This window comes from Juglans microcarpa x Juglans regia, chromosome 8D (assembly GCF_004785595.1).
Source record: "Juglans microcarpa x Juglans regia isolate MS1-56 chromosome 8D, Jm3101_v1.0, whole genome shotgun sequence".
Classification (NCBI taxonomy): domain Eukaryota; kingdom Viridiplantae; phylum Streptophyta; class Magnoliopsida; order Fagales; family Juglandaceae; genus Juglans; species Juglans microcarpa x Juglans regia.
In genome coordinates this window covers 6,948,574-6,971,193 of record NC_054608.1, presented here as the reverse complement: position 1 = coordinate 6,971,193, position 22,620 = coordinate 6,948,574, and the positions used below count along the sequence as shown (strand labels likewise).

Below are 22,620 nucleotides of genomic sequence, written 5' to 3'. Positions count from 1 at the left end.
AGTAATTAAGTGATCTACTCCTCATATCACTCCACCATCCAAAGATACCATAAATCTTTTCGATTCTATTTCCCGCGTTCAAAAATTGTTGATGCAGCTAGGCAAGGAAATGTGGCAGCCGATCATTTTTTGGCTAGTAGGCTTTTTGGTAAGAGTTAATCTTAACATTGGTCGAACTGTTTTTCCCCATCAATAGGCCTCCAATAGATGACTTCCACGTAAACAACTCACCAACACTACCATTTGCCCCAATCCCATGGTATTACGCACGATTTCCCTCTCTCCATTCTCTCTCCATGGACTCAACCCAAAATCGATTACATTCTCTCTCACGGGACAGTCTCCGCCACGACGACCACTCTCATCGCCACAACAATGGCCCCTCTCTCTGTCGTCGCACGAGGAACTCGAGCCCCCTCTCTCCATCGTCACACGAGGAACGCAGCCTCTCTCCATTCTCTCCCACGGAACCTAGACCACAACCCTCTCCATTTTCGGGTTTTTTCTTGTACGACCATTGGTGGTGTTCTTCAGGTTTTAATAATTATTGATTTTGGTTCATATTTTGTTTTCTAGCCCGTGACTTGTATTTTGGAAATCAGAAGTTAATGTTGTTTTTTTCCTGCAGGAGTTCGAATCGGTTTGTGTTGGCTTCAGTTTTGTTTGGTTGCTGAGAAAATGTTGGAAGCAATAAGGGCGCCACTAAAATGTGCGTAATTCTGATTTTTCTGTTCTTTTCTTCTTGAGTTTTCTTGGCAACTAAGCAGAGATGGATTTCACTGTGATTGTCGGTTGATTTTGGTTTGATTGTGGGTTGATTTTTGAGAGAGAAGATAGAGATGATCGACGGAGATGGAGGAGATCGACGAAAGAGATGGTCGACGGCAGGAATGATGGGCGGCAGAGATGCTTGGCAACGGTGGTAGGAGAAGACGTAAGGACTGAGAACATGGAGCGTGAGGGGTTTGGGATCAAATGAATAATCTGATGTGATGCATTCTATTGACTTAATGTAAAATAAGTAATGTGTCAAAATTTAATTGAAGGCTGTTAATGGGTCAATAGCAGACCGACCGCTCCAAAGCGGTTCCCTTTTGTTAATACTGCTGCATTTGTTGTTTGTTCACTCTGTCCTTATCATGTTTTCTGTTTGTTTGCAGAATGTACGAATTGACCATGTATAGTCTGCTTTATGAATGGAAGTATTTGTTAACTCCAAAAAAAAAAAAAAAAAGTCACACACACTCTTATTTATTATTAAAAAATAAATTTTTTATGTGAATTTTAAATTTATCTATTTAAAAAAAATTTGACAAGACTTACCTATCTTAAGACTGTACAAATCATTTTCTTTTTCAAAATTGTTCAACTTCAAATTGAATATCTATGGGTCCAAAAAAAATTATTATTTCAATTTTTATGAACTCAATTATCAAAATTTTAATGAAGATTAATAAGCACAAAAATTCAAATAAAAAATATAATAAGAAGTTATATTTTAACAATGCATGTTTTAACCATTCTCATCCATCATTACATATCTCAAATAAAACATGTTTTAAAAAAAGTTATACAAATTTTCTTATTAACCAAACAGAAAACACATCTCAAATTTTTTCAAAAAAGATTCATAAAACTTCTCAAAAATTTATAAACCAAGCATCATCTTTCCCTAAAATCAAGGATTATTTATTAGCTCTTGGGTTTGTTTTTTTAATTAATGGTTAAGAAAGTGTTTTTAATGAATTTGTGATTTTTATTTTTTATACTTTTTAAATGCAGGGACTACTCGAAAATGAGGAGGCAAAATGGAGAGGCATAATATGATTATTCTATATAATATTTTTCTATATTTTTTCGAAGTATAGACACTTTTAATGGAATAAAGTTTGTGAGGGTCAAAATCCCTTCTTTCAATTATAGTATGCTTAGAAAAAGAAAAAGAAAAAACATAAAACCACCCTCTGCCCTGGTTTATGCCCACAGTACCTTTGATGATTTTCAACCGATTTGGATAAATTTTTCCCATATTCAAATGTTATGGATCGAGCAGTTGGTGGAAACAGCAATGAGGAAGACTGGAAGTCAAAGGTTGGGAAAAGGTTTCTCTTTATTTGAAATAGGTTACATTTGAACGTTGAATTGAATTGAATTGAGTTGAATTGAATTGAGTTGAGTTGAGATAAAAAAATATTATTATATTATTTTTTTTAATATTATTATTATTTTAAAATTTAAAAAAATTAAATTATTTATTATATTTTATATTAAGATTTGAAAAAATTATAATAATAAGTTGAGATGAGTTTAATTACCAAATGAAAAATTATAAAAAATGAGCCAATAACCAAAGTCTCAAAACTACAGCTGATCTTGAGTTTGGTCATTGAACAGCACATTAGATCAATAGATTGGCCAACGTGACATAGTTTGATTTTAATAAATATATTATTTATTTTTCTTACATGATTCATTTTTTTTTCCTGAAATTGTTTCATTATTAATTTCATTTTGTAATATAAACTATTTAAAAAAAAAAATTGTCTTCACTAGAGTCATAACCCCAATTTGAATAACTATTTTGGTCTTCACTTTGACTGTTAGTCCCTTGAAAACTGAAAGCAGCCAAGTCCTTCGACTCCTTCCTACCGTCTCAAGCTTGTTTGCCTTACTTGCAGTCTCGCATATTTTCTACTTTGTAGCTTTCAAACGGATTTCTTCCCTTGGACTGCCTTTAATTATTCAATTCAACAACAAAGAAAATGACAAGAGAGAAAACCGATAACTGGAGAAAAATGCATTTTCTCGGCCAAATTTTGCTGTACATTCTTGGCTTTATTTCTCTGTTAGACCATTAGAATCACTAGTATATGGGAAAAGAATCTTTACCTCCGACCTGTTGGATTACAACTTAGATAATTAAATTTATTTATTTCCCTCAATTTAACATTTTAGGACTAGCGGCGATTTAATACAAGAAATAATGCACGTAATTGCTAGGAAAGTTTGGCAAATTCTTAAGCTACATGAAGGAGATGAGATGAAATAATACAAGCATTCCAACCACTTCTATGGTATTGTCCGTCTCGTTTGTTTTTGCGGATGAGATAAGATGAGTTGAGATGAAAATTGAAAATTAAATAAAATATTGTTAGAATATATATTTTTAATATTATTTTTTGTTTTGAGGTTTGAAAATGTTGAATTGTTTATTTTTATTTGTGTGAGAATTTAAAAAAATTGTAATAATTAAATGAGATGAATTGATAAGTTTTATGAAAACAAATGAGAATTATCATGCCAATCATGTTCTCCTGAATTGACAAGAGAAATCTTTTGTCCGAGATCAATTGTATCTTCAACCAAGCTCCTCTCTCTCTCTATCTCTCTCTCTCTCTCTCTCTGATCTCTCATACAGGAATGCACACTGGGTAATTACCAAAAGCCGATTCTTAGAAGGATGAAAGTGGAATAGTACATATGCAATAGAACAATGAAATCAAAGCTTCATTACATTCATTACAAATGTTGTATGTATCAAACACTAATTTGTTGCATGATATCGCAAACACTACAAAATATTAAAACAGTTGTTCTTCTACATCACTTTAACCAATAAAAAGAATGCTAAATATTCTTGCTTCGTACTCTTTTATCTGTAATACATATGAATGAATAATTCAGCTATTTTTATCCTTTTTTGTAAAAATGATTGAAATTTGAAAGAATCACTGGTGCATGCATGGCAGTGACCAGTTAGTTAGTGTCCCTCACCAGGATCTGGTCCCGAGTTCTTGACCACTTGTAGATTTCGAGCATTCTTGATCCCATGACCGTCTCCCCCTGGGCTTGGACCACCCCCGGTTTTGATCCCTTTTAAATCCAAACCATCGAAGAAACTCTCAAACTCTCTGTTGATGGCGCTGCTGCCAGGCTTTTCATCAACGAGAGGACGAGCATCTGACATGAAAAGTGAGGAAATTAACATGAGAAGAACGAACAAAAGGCCAAGGGACTTAAAGATTTTGGCCATTTCAATGGTTAAGGCTTTAGTTTAGGCTCAAAACTTTCAGGCAGATTTTGAGCTATGTGATTTGTGGGATTGGCACGGGTTGGCGTCCTGTATAAATAGAGAGAGTCGTGCATGCAACTGAGGTGGGATTTTAGAACTAAAGTTCTGACTGGTGAGAAAGATCCGAGCCTCGTTCAAACACGTGGGTGGATTATTACAGGGGCTCGTGAGGACTGAGGTGCCGCCGTCTCTACTTATTCTACAAGGAATATGAGGAACAGAGGAAGCAGTTTCCAGCTTGTTTCCAAATGGAGTACTCAAAGGCGAAAAAACTAAAAGAGTGGTCCAAATCCGTAGTAACGAAAAACGAAATGAATAGGATAAGACAGATTGTATTCTTTTTTCTTTTTTTTTTTGGGAGTAATTTCTTGTGAGCTTAGGTGTGGAATTCAAACATTGGAAGAGATGATTTTCTTTGGTCAGCACCCACTATTGCCTACGTAAATGCCTGCGTAATACGCTATTGATAAAACTAGCTGGCCGGGGACCAAGATACATGCACACTTGGGAGTAGCCAGATTCCGCAATGGCATGAAACCTAACATCATCACATGCATCTTCGACGAAATTCATGTACATTCAATGATTAGGATTAAATTAATTTGGTCCATTTTTATTTGAATATTAATGTAATAATGAGAGGGTGCTAGCTCCCATAGATTAGATACAGTTAATTCTCCCCCTAAATGGTTGAAGGTGTTACTTGATTCCCTTGAGTTACGTGAAGAATGAAATCTATATTGAGGTGGTTCTTAGGCTGTGAAATACGTGGGGTGTTGTTCTGTTTTTTATCACAAGTACACTCTACCATCATCGAAGACGAAACCCGAAGAAGAAAAGGCTCGCGGAACAATTTCAACTTGATCAATGCTTTTGTTATATTTTACATTTATGCGATAATAATATCTTGGATTATTCGATTTCCAATAAATATAAATAATGATTTGGTAAAACATGCAGAAAGCAATTACCAAGACGTGGAAATAATGTGATTTGAATTAATTATATATGAGAATAACTTCTGGCCGATTCTTCCGTTCTCCCCCAAATAACACCTTCCAATGGAGGTGTTCCACGTAGACACCCCATTTTAATTACCATATGATCGCATTGAAGAGGGACAACGCATAGAACAAAAGAAAAATTTGTCGCCCGCAACCCTCCATCTCTCTCTCTCTCTCTCTCTCTCTCTCTCCCAAGAAACCCTCGATGAGCTCTCCCCCAACCCTCCCTCCCTCTCTCTCTCTCTCTCTCTCTCTCTCTCTCTCTCTTTCTAGAACCGAGTTGAATGAAAGAGAGCACAAAGTCAGTAGTAGTACTGATGTCTGCAATGGTTTCTGCAATAATATTTATTTGATTCTTCTAATTAGTTTCTGTTGGTAGAATATGAATGTTGTAGGATGGATGATGACCACATGATGGAGTGTGTGTTTGTTCATCTTGTGCTTTCAATGGAATGTAGATATGTGAAACTATTGAAATAAACTTCCTGATCTAGGAGAAAGTCAGAGGTTCCATGATTCATGCCAACCAAAAGAAACGATGATACTTTTTATAATGTGATTGTAATGGTCTCCCTTATTGTTTTTGAGTCGTGTCTAGCTAGATCAAGATGTCTAACGTCCCATTTAGCCATTCAGGCCAAGTTCGAGTTAACTCATTTTTTATTTGTACTTGACTTGGCTCGACACAAAACTGTTGTGGATACACAAATTCAAATTGTAACCACTAATTAGAAAGATACTTTTTTACATTAATTTAAAAGTATTGTCTAGCCAAGTCGACTCGTTTCGACGTTGAGATGGTTTCAACCTATCTCATTTCATCTCAACATTCAATCACCACTTAAATATAAACATTTTTCAATTTCAAATTTTTAACTTTTTAACTTTTTCATCTAACAATTACCTAATCATTAAAATTTTTTCAAACTTCTAAATAAAATACAAAAAACTATTCAACTTTTTCAAATCATAAAATAACAATTATTATTAAAAAATTATATTCTAACAAAATTTTTCCTTTATAATATTTTATTCAACTTTTTCTCTCTTATTTTTCAAAATCTCATAAAATATTTTAACTCAAGTTATTTCACTGCTATTCACATACTATAATTTCATTATTATTTACATACTATTTCAACATTCAAACGAAAACTATACTTTCATTGTTCAATGAAATTTTTTCAAATTAGGATATTTAGACGCTGTAAAAATCAATTTACAATTTGTGATACGAGTAAAAAAATGGTATTCATAAACCTTTTAATAATCATCCTTGATCCATCAAGAATGATGAAAGGACGTTGTAAAAGGAGAAGATAAGTTCTTGATTATTGTAGTCGTTTCTCAATGGAAAAAACTAGTTTATCTCTAAAACTAGAACTAGATGATGAATCAAAGTTCTTACCCTTTATTTTTGAGTCAACATGATCACCTTTCTAGATGCTGGGATTTCTTCACGAAAATGCCTTCCATGATTTAGGAGTATTTAAAGTAAGCCAATTTGGATTGAATAAGGACCACCTAGCTAGGGCAAGTCATTTGTTCCAAAAATAGAGTTAAGGTTTAGATAATGAGTTGAGTTGAGATGAAATGAGATGAGATAATATTTGAAAGTCGAATAAAATATTATTTAAATATTATTTTTTAGTATTATTTTTGTTTTGAAATTTGAAAAAGTTGAGTTATTTATTAGATTTTGTTTAAAAATTTAAAAAAGTTATAATAATTAAATGAGATAATATTAATCAAGATCAAATATAAATCCAAACAATCTATTACGGATCAAGTTTCAACCATTCTTCATAGAGAAAAGCTTGTATGCCACCCAAAATGTACTGCTCTAGTGTACCGCTGCAGATTTATATATATATATATATATATTTACTTAGTGATTAAGGAAGTGATTTTAAGTGTATTGGTGTATTTTTTTTATTTTTTAAAAATATTTAAATATATTAAAAAATATGAATAGAAAAAAAAAATTACAAAACACACTATCAGTAACCTTCTTCATATACCTCTATTCCATATGCAATTCAATATTTCATTTGTATTCCGATTGGTGACATCAGATGTGAATTTGGTGAGTCATACCCTCTTCTCACAAGTTTGCTGACACACTAAAAATATCAATTCTAAATCAAATTATAACATGTGGGTGATATATGATGTAAAAGCTTTCAGTTATAATGATGAGGTTTTGATAGTGATTAGTGAGTTGAGATAAGATGAATTGAAATAAAAGTTAAAAGTTGAATAAAATATCATCAGAATATTATTTTTTAATATTATTATTATTTTGAGATTTGAAAAAATTGAATTGTTTATTATATTTTGTATGAGAATTTGAAAAAATTATAATAATTAGATAAAATGAGATAAGATGAGATGAGTTAAAATTAATTCTGAATCCAAATTACAAATAAGAAAGATATTATTTTATCAATCGAGAAATGTTAGGTTTATAAAAAAAAAATCTCATAAAATTGAAACTTATAAATTAATATGTTTAGATCCAATACATTTAAGGCCTCATTTGTTTTTTACATATTAGATGAGTTGAGATTAAAGTTAAATATTAAATAAAATATTGTTAGAATATATATTTTTAATATTATTTTTGTTTTGATATTTGAAAAAGTTAAATTGTTTATTTTATTTTGTATGAAAATTTGAAAAAATTATAATAATTAGATGAGATAAGTTAAAAGAAGTTATAAAAATAAACGAAACCTAAATCTAATTTATCATAAGACCAAAATAAAAAATATATATATATATATATAAAAAACAAAACAAAAAAACTTTAAGATCGTATACCCCGTGACAAGCGTAAACCAAATATTTCTCAAAACCTAATTTGTAAAAGGAAAATACTACTCTCACTGCTCATTTCTACTATTCTATTCTACCATTGTGATTTTTTATTTTAATTTTTTCTTACTTATTGATTAAATAAATATTTTTAATAATATTTTTATTTTTTAAAAAAATATTAAAAAATATATGAATAAAAAAGCAAAAAAAATTAAAAAAAAATCCATAACTAACTGTTGCTCCAACAATAATTGGGAGCATGGCTGTAGCACCGCTCTTTGTAAAATTTGCAAAAAAAGTCATTTTGAGATATCATGTCTATAATATCTCAAGGATAAATTAGGAATCAAAGGTGGTGGTTGTTCAGCAGCCTCACCTGCAACAATGAAATGCCTTACTTGGAACTGTAGAGGGCTTGGGCACCCTCATACAATTAGAGTGCTTCAATTTATAGTGAAGCAACAGTGCCCACAAATCATTTTCCTTATTGAGACTAAAAGCACAAAGGAAAGGATTAAGAACATCAGAAACAAAGTTGGGTTTGAGAGAAGTTTTACAGTGAACAGCAAAGGTAACAGTGGAGGGTTGGCAATGATGTGGCATTCCAATTTTGATATTGAGGTTGAATCTTACAAAAACTATCACATTTTAGTTAGAGTAACTAACCCATAGAATGGGAAAGCATGGACAGTTACTGGCTTTTATGGTAATCCAGTAATTGCTAAAAAGGAAGGAAGTTGGCAACTGTTAAGGGTATTAAAACTAATGGATCACAAATACTGAATATATATAATAGATTTTAATGAAATTTTTCATTATTATGAAAAATATGGAGAAAATACAAGATCTTTTATTCAAATGGAGAGTTTTAGACAGACATTACAAGACACTGATTTAAATGATATGAGATTCATCGATACTAAGCAGACTCTGTGCAACAATAAGGAAGGAAGTGAATTTACAAAGGAGAGGCTAGATAGACTTCTTGCCAACTGTATTAACAGTTTTCATGTTATTAAGGTTACCACTCTAGCAGCATGCACTTCTTCTGATCAGTTTGCAGAAAAAGTCATTGATATGACATAAATAATATATTTGAAAATAAAAATGTAGTTTATTATAATTTATAAAAACAAGATTTATCAATCTGATTTTTTTTAAGTTGACATATATAATATCTATAAAATTACGTGCTTTCAATGCTCTGAGATTGGAGTACTGCCACCGCGATTGACAACAAGACAAGTTCGTGATGGAAGGAATTTTGTCCTTAACAGATTTAACGTAATACGAACTCCATCAGTGTGTCTGTAGCGAACGAGGCAGTAAGAAATGTCAGACATTAAGGAACAGACATTTAATACAACTGGACCTTTTGGTCCTGTCCCTTTGTGGGCATTCGGAACACGCATCAGCATCCCGCACCACACCCTCCCAACTACGTTTTCCCAGTTCTGCTTCTGAGGTTCTTCCTCCTTTTTCTTGGCTTCCAAACACGGAATTCTCAGAAACCCCATCAAACAGAGGAAGAAAAAATAACAGGGTAATCTTAGTTATTACATTTTTATGAACGGATTTAACGACTCCATTTCCATTTATACACATGCTTAAAAGTCAACAAGGAAATTATGAAACGTAGCAAGCATACAGATATATATCCTTGTAAATCCAGAGGATGAAAAGAAATCAAAATGCTGAGAATTGACCAAGAAAAGGGACAGTGAAATTGGAAATATTCATGGATAGTTGAAATCATCTGCCTCCATTCTTGAAATTCATCTTCTCGTAGTAGCGAATGGAGAGGAGTGACAGCGAGAGATGGACCTCATCTTTTCCCCAACGAGTCGGCGGCTTCGATCCGATCATCGACGGGAAAGAAGCCCAAGACGACGGTGAAGCCGATGAAGAGGAAGACGACGAGCCGGCTGACGACTGGGGCTTGGAGAGAGGCCAGATGTAAAGGGAGTGGAGGCGACGGAATCCCCCGAGAGCGAGGACCACGGATCGGAGCTGCTGATTGGCGCAGCCGATGTTAGCCCAGTGCCTGGTGCAGATGAGTTCCCAGAGACGCTCGTCCTGCGCCGTCCGGTGCCAAAGCTTGCTCACACACGACGCCGCCCCCAGCGTCCTCGCGTCAACGTGTTTAAACACCTCGTACAGCAGATTTTCATCCAGATTCACAAACCCACTTCCAATTTCCCTTTCTTCTTCTTCTTCTTCTTCCTCAACTCTAATCTTCTTCATCTTCTTGTCTTCCACAGCACTCTCCATAGCTTCACAAGCGGCGAGTGCACGCTTCATAGCTATTGCTTCGATTGTGTAGATTTGGGCTCTGGTGTCAGTACTGAAGAAGAAAAGGATAGATAAAAGCGAAGAATTAGAACTAAAAAATGGTAAAGTAAAACGGAGTTGGGGCCATGTGAAGTGTGTATCCCGATGGAGGGTTGGGTCTAGGGGAAGTAGGCACCTGCTTGTGTTTTTGGTGGAGTTCGAAGACGACAAGACGATAAATCAATGCCCTTCGATTCCTTCTCGAATTACGATTTTGGACCTTACCTTCCTCGGCCCATGTATTTGTTTTGTTTTGTTTTGTTTTGCCGCTGTATGACTTTTCTTTTTCTTTTTCTTTTTCTTTTTTTCTTAAAGCTTGCGTTAAAACTGAAAGCATATCAGAGATCAGGCGGAGGATTTATTAACGAAAAATTTAATTATAAACGATTTTACACATTAATATATATATCTATTTAATATAATTAATCAAAAAGTAAATTTTATTAAAAATAATATTAATTTAAATTTAAAATATAAAGACAATAATATAAATAAGTAAATTTATTTGTATATAATAAAACTCTAATACAAAACAAAAACTCCACTATTAAAAATACAGTACCTAAAATAGATAAAATAAAAATGAGAGGATTGATATATACAGTTAAATTGGGTAACCAGTGCATTTTAAAAAGGACATGGTGCCTATAGTTTTAGAGACTTTTGTTTTGTTTTGTTTTTTTTTTTTTTGTTTAACCCTTGGAGGGATTTTTGGCTAAGCTTCTTGGGGGGATTTCGACTTCTTTAACCTTACGATAGGGAGACTCCAGGAGAAAAGAAGAGAGAAATTATAACTCTATTGTAAAATAACAATGAGAGACCATGAGAGATTGTAAACAAGTATATTATAGTATAATCTCTCACTCCCTAAACCCATATGGACGTAGGTCTAATCCAAAACTACGTAAATATGTGCGTCTACCTCTCATTAATTTCTCTGCATTTATATACTGCTCATCACCATAGACTTATATACGTACATCGTACAGCCGCACCGGATCACCGCCGAGGGCTCCATACCTCACTGATCGAGGCCCAACCCAACTTAGTGCGTCCGGGAATTAATCTTTTTTCCCCTTCCGGGCTACGCTTTTGGGCATTAACAATGGCGCCATCTGTGAGATCGAGATTATTTTTACACCAAAAGCGGAAGAAGGACGATTTCTCGACAAGCTCAATAATCTTTGAATGAGCAGATGAAAGTTTTCCAAACAAGTATCTTCAGCTTTTTCACTTTTATTTTTATGAAAAGCACTACTGCAGAAAAAGGGGTGAGTGAACCTTTCCTCGTCCAGGTGATTACAAGTGCACTATACTTTTTATACATCCAGCGTGTAGGGCCAGGGCCCCAAACTCCCCGGCCACTTGATTTTAAATAGCGCCCACCACTCCTATCAGTGGCCACTACGTGAGCCTCCGGTGATCTCTGTTGTTGACTAGATGGCCCCTCACTGCCAAGGACTATTTGCAACAAGCCTAACGGGCACTTGTCGCTGGCTCCGAAGGAGCTCACGACGGTCCGCCATGAGCCCGCGGGACCTACCGGCGACCACCATTAGGTTCGTTGGTGCCCTCTATATCTACCGGTGGGCCACCCTACACTCGCAACTGGCATACAATAGCAACGACCACGCATGATAGCGGGCAACTGGAAGTGCCAAGGCCCCACCGTGGCGCAGCACGACAGCCTTGCTGCGGGCAATATGTGCACTCCTACGAGAGACACGACCCACCACATGCACAGTCATGCAACCTGCTCGGCCACTAACTGGCGGACAAACACTTCCTCGGCCATCTGCATCCTGGCTAGTTGCTCCAAGAAAATACTCATCAGCCAAAACAAACTCCTCAAATAGATCCTCCTCACCTAGAACAAACTCCTCGATAACATTGAGAGCTTCTTGCCATCCTCATGCGAACCCACCTTGGCCAGATGCTTACCTCCCTGCGAGGCAAATGGATGAGTGTAATGCAAGACAGCTCAGGTTCACGAATTTCGCACTTGTGATTAGAAAATATTTGTACTAATAGGTTTGACTTTTGTAGCATCTCCTACTTACCTTCCCGTGAGGTTCAACAGGTGGGTCTAACTGTAAGGCGACCCGACATACCTCAAGGTGAAGTGTGGATTCAGTCTTTCGATTGCTCGACATAATTTTTGAGATAACATCTTTACTAGTGAACGCCAGATGTTAGCACTTGTAGCATAACCGTTGCCAGTGAGGTACCTTCGAGAATGAACTTTGGAGTTAACATGCTTCCGAGTTCCACAACCGCTTGAAGTGGACCCAGAGGGTTAAAGGGCTCCCTGATCACTTCGCATGGGCTACAACAAATACGCTCTAACATTAGCCGCAATTCACATCGAAAAAATAAAGTTCACCAACATCATTGAAAATAAAAAGGCTAAAAGAACATACGCATTTCGACAAAACTTAAGGTGAGTCTAGAGTTACAAACTCCACGAACTATTTCACAATTTTTATAAAAGTCAACAGGTGGGAAAGGTCAGGGACCACCCGACTGACCTCCCAAGTGCCTAAATGGGTGGGCAAGTCACTTGACTGCCTGACCAAACATCGTACTCATTGTATGCGGTCGAGCCCATCTCCCGCCTAGTCTTACACTCGAAAATCTTTATAGCTTAACACAAGAGGAGCGGATGACCAGGGCCAGCTCCCAGAATTTATTTCTCCACGGATGGGGGTTAATCAGTTCAATTACATATTTTACTTTTGAAGATTCTCAATGTCTTTTTTGGAACAAATTACCCTTAAGAATCGCGAGCAATTGTGAGAGGGTAAAATACATCAGGCCCAAAATGGTTATCAAGGCCCAATTCCTCAAAGAGCCATCACTAAAAGACAAAAGAAGAGAAAGGGAAAAGCTGAGAGAAGGGACAAGGGAAGGTAAGGGGTAATGTGTCAGGAGAGAAAATTAGTGGTTTGACGTAAAGTAAAGGAAAGTAACATAAAGCAAATGAGGGCGGGAGATAAAAGGGACATGGTGTCTACGATTTCAGAGATTTTTTTCTTTTTGGATGCTTGAAGGAATTTTTGGCCAGGCTTCTTGGGGGCACTTCATCTTCTTTAACCTCACGACAAAGAGACGCTAGGAGAAGAAAGGAGAGAAATCAAATCTTCATTGTACAGTGAGGACGAAAGACCATAAGTTATTGTAAACAAGCATATTATAGTGAAATCTTCCGCCCAAACCCCCTAGACGTAGAGACCTAGTGTCGAACCACGTAAATCTGTATATCCATCTATACTTATTTTCTTTGTATTTAAATACTGTTCACCGCTATAGATGTATGCACGAGCACCGTACAGCCATACCGGATCATCACTGGGGGCTTTGCACCTCATTGATCGAGGCTCAGCCCATCTCAGCGCGTCCATAAATGGATCTTTCTCCCATTTTGAACTGTGCTGTTTTTGAGCGTTAATAGTTCTAATCAATTAGAGTTGAGCCTATATTTGACAGCTAAAAGGAAGTATTTTATAACCTAATTGATGGATTTGTCGAATTCATTAATTCTGGATTGTCGAAGGAGATCTGTATAATATATGTATATATATTTTCTATATCCTCGGGTAAGAAAATTTGAAACATAAAAAAATATGTAGAATGGCGGTCCAACTCATTGAAATTACACATGGCAGTGTGTTACGAACCCAATTAAAGGGGCTGGGCTTAATGCCCAACTTAGTTGTTATCTTGTCATTTTAATTAGTTGTTAAGTTGTTAGTGACCCATGGGCCTAATTAAGGTAAATAAGAATCGATCCAGGGCCTGAGTTTGGTGGTCATTGATTAGGGACATGGTTTGTGAGTATATAAAGGGGGAGGAACATCTGTAAGAGGGTTCTAGAAAATATTATGAACTTGTGTTGTTGTTTTTTTTTTTTTGGGAGGAATTAGGGATCTCTAATACCCTAAGGTGTAGCTATTATCATTATCTTTCTTGTTCTTGATTCTCTTTTATTATTTATATTACTATTCCTTTGACTAGGTTCATTACACAGTGTCTCAAATCACTTTGGCATCTTTTGCTACCGGGTTCGATTCTAGATTATTTCATTTTGAACTATATATGTTATGGGGTAGATTTTAACTGATTTTTATTTAAATAATTGATTTATAAAGTTATTTAAAAATAATCACATCAATAAATATAACTGATACGAAAAAAATAGGATAGATAATGACAAGGCATTGCTCTACCAGAAATGGGGACATATATATATAAGGCTACGTACCTTTTTTTTTTTTTTTTTGATAAAAGTGACATTGTTTTTTTTTTTTTTTTTAAGTCTCTACATCAGGGCATAATTTGATTTGGAATTGAAAAAAATAGAGATTTTTTTAATGCTTGAGACTTTTTAAGTAAAATTTCATATATGCCCTCGATTCAATAGTCGATCGATTGTGTCTCCATTTAGGTTATTTTGGATATGTTGGGCTTTTTGTGTGGAGCTTGGTTATGTTTTAGAGGACTTTTAATGAGATTTGGGCCATGGGGCGCATACTTGGGTTAATAGGCTTGCAGTGTGAGGCTTCAATTGAGTGCGGCGGTGGAAAGTTCACAAGCGGCATATGTGGGCATTGGTAGCAATGGTGCAATGGTTCAGTTCGCTTCACTGTTGGATCAAATGGGTTGTTTTCTGGCCCAAAAAAAGGTTTTGACCCAACTTAAGCTATTAAACTGGTCCAACATAACCCTTAATTAGGGTTTACCCGCTAATAATCCTAATTAGGGTTTTGCCACATTTATCTTGTACTTTTGTAAAGCCACTTATTGTACTACCACACTGTGTATTCAACTTGCAAGAGAATAAAATCTCTACAGCTCCGTAGACATAGGCACTTTGCCAAACTGCGTAAATCTTATGTTCGTGTGTGATTGATTTCGTTTTTTTACTTGATTTTTTCTCTTATCGTTCATAATGGGGTCTATAGAAAGAATAGACTATTTTGAAGTTAATGATATTATGGAGATTGGAAAACTGAAGTTGGATTCATGACTACGAGGTTTACAGTTTTAATGTCAATATTAATGTGATTTTAGGATTATGATGATATTAGGCTTTATGAAAAATAGGACATTAGTATTTTAGGCTTTAATTGCAAGTATGTGCTTAAGTAGAAACTTATGTATGATTGGGAATAAATGCAAGTTATGTGCCAATTTTATAGGGTAACTATTGATATTCGTTTGGTATTGTTGTGAGGAAATTTAGAGAATTTTAAAAAATAAGATAAGCAGTGCTCCTATGCTAGACTTTGCCTAAAACTAACTGAGTTTGATTTTATGAAAAACTTCTATATTTTGTTGTGAAAACAGTCTCGATTATTTTCTGCACTAGTCGATGTATCTGAACATTGAAATGTGGTAATTTATCATAATTAGTGTAGACATGAGCAATTTTTGTACTCTTTTTCTCTATTGCATAAAATGTTGCTATGAAATATGAGATTTTGATATGATTTTTTTATATTATCTGATCACTATACTATTTTTGTTATTGCAATGTATCTGAAAACCTTGAGCCATAAGAGTATGTTTTGCTCTTATTTCTGGCCCCACTATGGGATATAATAGTGGCCTCTAATTTCTGAGCTCACCATAGGATATAATAGTGGCCTCTAATTTTTTACCTTACCACGGGATATAATAGCGACCTTTGATTTTATGTTCTGGTATAGGAGATAATATATAGTAGCCTCTATCTTGAGTGCAATCATTGATGACAATGATTTATGTTCTGCTTGGCTATCTGCATAATGCACAATCCTGTCACGGGGTAAATGTGGTCTCTATTTTGATTGCATTACTTTGGTAATAACAAAGTGATTTATGTTCCTATTTGGCTAACTGCAAACATGCACAACCCTGCCACTAGGGTAGACATGTCCTCTGTTTCTGTTTACAATGTTGCTTAGTATGCTTGTGCTTAAGGTCTTTTGTATATAAATATATGATTAAAATGAAATGCTTATGAAAATATCACTACTGTTTTTTAGAATTGTATTTTTATAACTTTTTGCATTCTATAAATGACTTATTTATATACTAGTATACGTTCACTGCTTACTGAGTCAATGAACTCACCATTTTATCCACCATTTTCTTACAAATGGCTCTTATGGTTGTGACAGTTAGAATATATGCAATAAGAGAAATGTGAGATAAGTTTCAGGTGACATAAGTGAGATTTTCAGAGTTAAAAGAAATGTTGCTAGTGTTTAGTATATTTTAATTGGAATAGTTTTGAGATATTTGATTTTGGAAGACTTTTTTGTATTTAAGTTCTTATTGTTGTAAATTTCGGGTTAAAGGGTTCACTCCCAGGCATGGGGCGTGATAGGTAGCACCTTTCTTGCCATTTTCCATATTGGTAATCTTAAGTCGTCTTCGGATATGAGCCTTCAATAGGAACTCTACAATACACGAGGTAATTACTAGCTTCACTCTTTCATCGTAAGGGAAGAGTAATGTATTAAGAGTAGTGGTAGGCTAACCACTCATTTACAACTTATAGATAATTTTAAATAAAATAATATTTTTTATTAAATTAATTAAACACATCAAATAAAAATTAAAAGTCAACATAAAATTTAAAAAAATATTATTTTATTACATAGTTATATACAACTTGTTATTTAGTTGGAAGGCTATCATATATTATTCATACATAAAACAATATAGGTTTCCTTGTACTATACATCTGTAACACAAATAATGCATTTTTCCAAAACCAAAAAAAAAAAAAAAAATAGTACAAGTCTTAGCGAAGAAAAAAGACACATTGAAAATTAAGAGAAAGGAAAAGGGATCCAATAAGCATCCAGGCTTATAACAAAAATGAAAAAAAATAATTGATATATAAAGTTATTTAAAATAATCACATCAATAAATATAACTGATATGAAAAAATAGGATAAAGAATGACAAGGCACTACTCTCTACCAAAATGGGGGATATATATAATAAAGAGAAATAATATTTGCAATCGTCGAGTGCGCAAGTTTTGCACAATTTTTTTGAAAAAAATGAGTAAATACGAGATCCACATATATATATTTTTTTTAATAGCAGACCCTAGGGTTGTGCATAATGGGCCATAACCTCAATCCATCCGAAAGACCCGAGTTCCCCAGCCCGTGAAAGACAGGTTTATCGGGTCAAACATATGATACCAGGTTTTAGGAAAAACAACCCATCGAAACAGAAAACACTACCCTTGAGACAAAAATGCTCTGAACTGAAGACGAAAACCCTCTCTTCTCTCCACTATGAAAACCTTAGTCACTGTCGCCGTTCTCCGTTGCCGTTCGTCATCACCGGTTGCAAAGGTCATTGTAGAGGTGCGTTCTCTCTCTCTCTCTCTCTCTCTTTTGCGAACAACCCACTACGCCATTTGGCTTTTGCTTTCCATGTTTGCGCGCCCACTCCCTCCCATGCTTTTCTTCTTCGCAAAGGAGAAAGCTGCAATTGGAGCCTTAATGCAGTGTACCATGCCACCAAAGCGGCCCCCCTCCCCTAATCATCTCTGTATATTTTGGGTTTTTTCTCATCTTGACAACGATGGGTACCTTAAGTGCGAGACACACTAGTTTTCCATGAATAATCCTACTTAGTTTCCAGAGTTAGGCCTTTAAAAGTCTTTTAACTTTGTCGAGTCTCTCTCTTGCTCTTTTGTCTTGGAGGCCATCTCTTTCCTTCCACCCAATACCCCACGCCCTCTTCTCGTCCACCATAAATTAAATTCCTTAACAGTTGTCTTGGAGCCCCCGAGCCGAGAGAGAAGCAAAAAAGGATGAATTTTTTTTGAGCTTGCTATGCAAAGAAGAGAAGAGAAGAGTCTAGAAGACGCCGTTAGACACCACTGTTTATAGTTCTGCTTCTTTGCCTTCAGCATAGCATTGCTCGAGCTAGATGCCACCGTTTATAGATCTGTTGCTGCTGCCGCCGCTGCTGGTGTTGGGCAGGTTGAGGCTTGGGGACGCCTCACCTTCTCAGTGATATCTTCTCCTTCGATCCCAAGACGACTTCTCCTTCCATGCCTCAACCTGAATAAGTTTTTATTTCTCTTCTTTTTATGAAAAAGATAAGTTTTCGTTTCTAGAAGCTTGAAGAAGGAGAACAACTTGTTTTTAAAGGTCAGGTCATACAGGTTCGACCCAGTTTTATTTTGTTCGAGTCGAGTCAGTTTGGGTTGGCGCCTTGTGATGAGAATTACGGGTCGGGTAGGGTTGTAGGCCTAGCAGACCCCACTATTTTTTAAAACAATTACATGACACTTTCGCACTTAACGATTGTATGTAGCATTCCTCATATATAAATAAGGCTACTTTTCTTTTGAGTAATGCTAGGCTACATCCCAACAGTGACCGCTGGGCGTGCCACCTAAGCAAAACTCATCCTTATTATTATTTTTTATTTTTTATTTTCACATTCTTTTAATATCTTTGAATATTTTTAAAAAATAAAAAATATCAATACACGAATAGTCACTTCTCCTTAATCATTATTCTTTTTTCATCTGAACAATTGCAACTTGCAAGGTTTGTTCGGCCCTTTAGGATTGCACTCAGATCTCACTTGTGACTGGATGGAATCCCATTCAGCTAGTGTGTGAATAGAACCCCATTCAAGCAGTATCTTTAGGCAATGCACCATATGGGTTAGACTTGGCACGTGGAGATAGCCAATCCCTATAACAACTTAAAAGCTCGAGGTATGACTTTGTATAAATGTATTGAGCAATATTATTTCAAGTGAATTGAGTTCCTTCTAATTTTAGTTTTAAATTTCAATTTATAAAATCTAAGATATATATCAAATTAAAAAATAGTAATGCTATGGATCAGCCCCTGTTCACGGCTGATCCGTAACACACCTTACGTGTCACGATTTAACCACTTTTTTTTTCTTCCTTTGAAAACCCATTTCTCTCTTCTCACCCGTTTCCCCCTCTTCTTCCCGTTTCTCTCTTCTCAGCCGTGTCCCCATGGCAGGCCAGATTCGCCGTCGCCGCCGATTCGACCTCCCACCGCAGCCACCAACCACTACCACCGAGCCTGTCCTCCTCCCCCAGCCCGATGCCCGTAGCTCCTCCGCACGCAAGCCCGTAGCCCAACCCCACGCACCCACGTCGCGGCTCACATTCCGCCACCTACAGCCGCGTGTCGTCGCCCATGAGCACGCCAGACGTCCACCCCTCGGCCATACCCTCCTTCCCCAGCCACACCGACTACCCACACCGACCGTTTGTCTCTCCCTCACGGATCCTCTCTCCCTTACGGCCAAATTTGCACCGTCGGCAGCCATCTCGATAGTTGACGGCACGTCGGCAGTTGCCGCCACCTCGACAGTAGACGCTTGAGGATGGGTGAGGGGCGGGAGGTCTTGGGCGACACGGGTTTGGGGAGAGGAAGTAACAATAAAATTTGAAATGCGAGGAAAGTGAGTTTTGTTGGGAGTGTTTTTGGTCATTTTAATATAGTGTGTTTTAGATGATTCCAAACAGTGGGCTAATGACAATACTTTTTCATTAAAAAATGGGAGTTGCATGCCAATGCCTATTTGACAACGAACCCTAAATATGACGGCATTTATTACTATGATAAAACTGCATAAATTATAATCATTTTTTTTTATAAAACCAGAGGCATGTCCTCCACTTTTATTCCTCCTTAGTTAAGGTGGAGGCAAACCTTATTAACAAAGACTTCATAAGAACAATATAAACAATAATAGAAAAAATAAGAAACTTAGAAACTAACAACCCGAGGAAAGAACAATAATCTACAGACCCTTCCTAATATGTGGAATACCCAACTTATCAGTTCGAATTAAGCCTCGAAGAATGATCGGAAGCTCAGCCATAGAATTCTATAAGGCATCACATTCAATGTTTTGAATACCGTACCGGACAGCGTACCAGTCAAGGCACTGGAACGAAATATTTCGGTACCGGTACCGTTTCGGGATAGCGTTTCGGGATAACGTTTCGGGATAGTCGATCTATAAATAAATTATATATATCAATATATATAAAAATTATATTCTAAAATAATAGTCTATATATAAATAAATTATATACAAATACATATATATATAAATTATAAATAGTCTAGTCTGAATTGAGGGTTAAAAAATAAGTTTGTAATTTGAAAAAACGAAAAAAAAAAAAAAAAAACACAGGCCGAAATATAGGCCGGTACAGGCCGAAATTGAGGCCGGTATGACCGGTACCGGCCGGTACGGCCGGTATTTTGGCCGGTACGGAACAGGTATAGTACCTGTACCGGCCGGACGGCCGAAACGAAAAATTTCGGTCGTACCGGCCGGTACGGTATGAAATTTAAATCTTTGATCACATTCCCCCGACCCCAATCTTGCAAGGAAATCTGCAGAAGAATTTCCTTCTTTGTATACATGTCGAATGGTGAAAGTCAGCTCTCGTAACATCTGCATTAGTTCTTCCCAGTAGTCTTCAAGGTACCAAACAACACAAGAGCCTCTTTTGATCTATTTTACAACCGTACTTGAATCCATTTCCAGTTCCACTCTTGATAAACCTAGTTGACGGACCTACCTCACTCCATGAACCAGAGCCAAAAATTCTGCAGCAGTGCTGAAACCGTGGTCAATTGAAGCTGAAAATGCAGAAATCATATTTCCCAAATGATTCCTAATGATCCCACCTACGCCTGCAATTCCAGGATTTCCTCTACTACTCCTATCCACATTTAACTGCACCCCACCCTCCTTCGGTCTCTCCCATCTAACAAATTGCATATATCTGCATCTCCTTACCTTACTTTTCACATTCAAAGCCTTTAGAATTTGATCATCACGCCAAGACAATGGCTTAATGGCTGAAATTTTTTCACTTAATTTCATGATCCAGAATTTGATACTTTGCCAAACCTCCTCTCCTGTTTTGAATTTTTCCTCCATCCGAGCTTTGCACCGCCGAGACCAAAGCCTCCATGTAATCATAGAAGGAATAAGACCAATAAGTTGCCCCCTCATCAAAGACCTTGAAGCACGATGAAACCATTCCAGAACGATTTCTTTCCAGGAGCCATATTGGTGTAGAAGTATGCACAACACATATTTTCCATGCCTTTCTAGCCGCCTCTCCTGTCGCTAATACATGAGCTAAATCCTCATAAGCCCCTTTTCCACAGCAATTGCATTTAGGCCTTGTTTGTTTTTAGAAAATATCTCATCTCATCTCATCTCATTATTACAACTTTCTCAACTTCCAATACAAAATAAAATAAACAATTTAACTTTTTCAAATCCCAAAATAAAAATAATATTAAAAAAATATATTCTAACAATAATTTATTCAACTTTTTAATTTTAATCTCAATTCATCTCATCTCATCTCTGAAAACAAACGAGCCCTAAAACCAACGGAATACCAGTATGACGTATTCTGTCATCAACACTACGAGCATTATTGAAACTTTTCCACATGACATTCACCATGTTTTTAGGAAGGGTAGGATGCCACACCCAATCTGCCCAACTCACTTTCAGAGCTCTCACCCTTATACACTCCCAAGCACTCTTTGTAGTGAACCTTCCATCTTCCTTTGTCGTCCAGACCAACATATCTATCCCTTCCTTTTTTCCACAATTTGATTGCACAATTTCTTCTGCCTTCTGAATCCCCACCAGTCTAACCAAAAGGTCCATATTCCACCCTTCCTCCAATCAACAATCTTTCACTTTAAGCAAATGATGAGAAATGTTATGAATATGTCCCAGAGGTTCATTTCCTATCCATTTGTCATACCAACAAGTGACCTCCCCTTGTTTTGGCCTCCATTTCGAGCTATTCACTATCCCAGAAGACACTTCAAAATAGATTTCCAGAAACGAGAACCTTTACTCCCATCTATTAAAGAGATGTGATTTTTCCTTACATATTTGGCCTTAAAAAAATTAGACCACAAGGACTGTTTTGTTAAAAGCTTCCATGCAAGCTTCATATGAAGCGCTTTTTATATATGCATAAGATTTCAAAGACCAATCCCTCCTTCTTGAACCGACTTGCACATTGAATCCCAAGACCTCTAATGCTTTTTTGGTCTTCCATCCTTGTAGCCTCAAAAGAAATTGCTCATACTCTTATCAATGGAACAAATGATGGATTTTGGTAACTGTAAAACAGATAAGACGTGAATAGGAATGCTCCCAAGAACATGTTTTAAAAGCAGCAACCTAGCCCCTCCTGAGAGAAGTTTTGCTTGCCATCCACCATTCTTAGCCTTCACCGTCCCCAAAAGTTTATCAAGATGAATTGCTTTTAATCTTCCAGATACCATTGACATCCCCAGATATTTAAAAGGAAGAGTGCCTTCAGTG

At 36.2% G+C, this 22,620-nt stretch overlaps 1 protein-coding gene and 1 long non-coding RNA gene across 2 annotated transcripts; both read right to left on the bottom strand.

Moving 5' to 3' along the window:
• Nucleotides 1-970: 970 nt before the first annotated feature.
• On the bottom strand, nucleotides 971-15,065 carry LOC121242808. Its single transcript, XR_005935982.1, has 3 exons — nucleotides 15,040-15,065; nucleotides 7,813-7,818; nucleotides 971-1,103 (listed from the first exon to the last, which is right to left on the bottom strand). It is a non-coding gene; the product is annotated as an uncharacterized LOC121242808 (long non-coding RNA).
• On the bottom strand, nucleotides 9,576-10,380 carry LOC121242807 (F-box protein GID2-like). Its single transcript, XM_041140756.1, has 2 exons — nucleotides 10,364-10,380; nucleotides 9,576-10,240 (listed from the first exon to the last, which is right to left on the bottom strand). The coding sequence occupies exon 2, from the start codon at nucleotides 10,195-10,197 to the stop codon at nucleotides 9,649-9,651; it is 549 nt and encodes a 182-aa protein (XP_040996690.1). The 5' UTR covers nucleotides 10,198-10,240; nucleotides 10,364-10,380; the 3' UTR covers nucleotides 9,576-9,648.
• Nucleotides 15,066-22,620: the final 7,555 nt, after the last annotated feature.

Bases quoted from the DNA above. Each gene is read 5' to 3' on its own strand.
- LOC121242807 (XM_041140756.1), bottom strand. From the start codon at position 10,197: ATGAAGCGTGCACTCGCCGCTTGTGAAGCTATGGAGAGTGCTGTGGAA.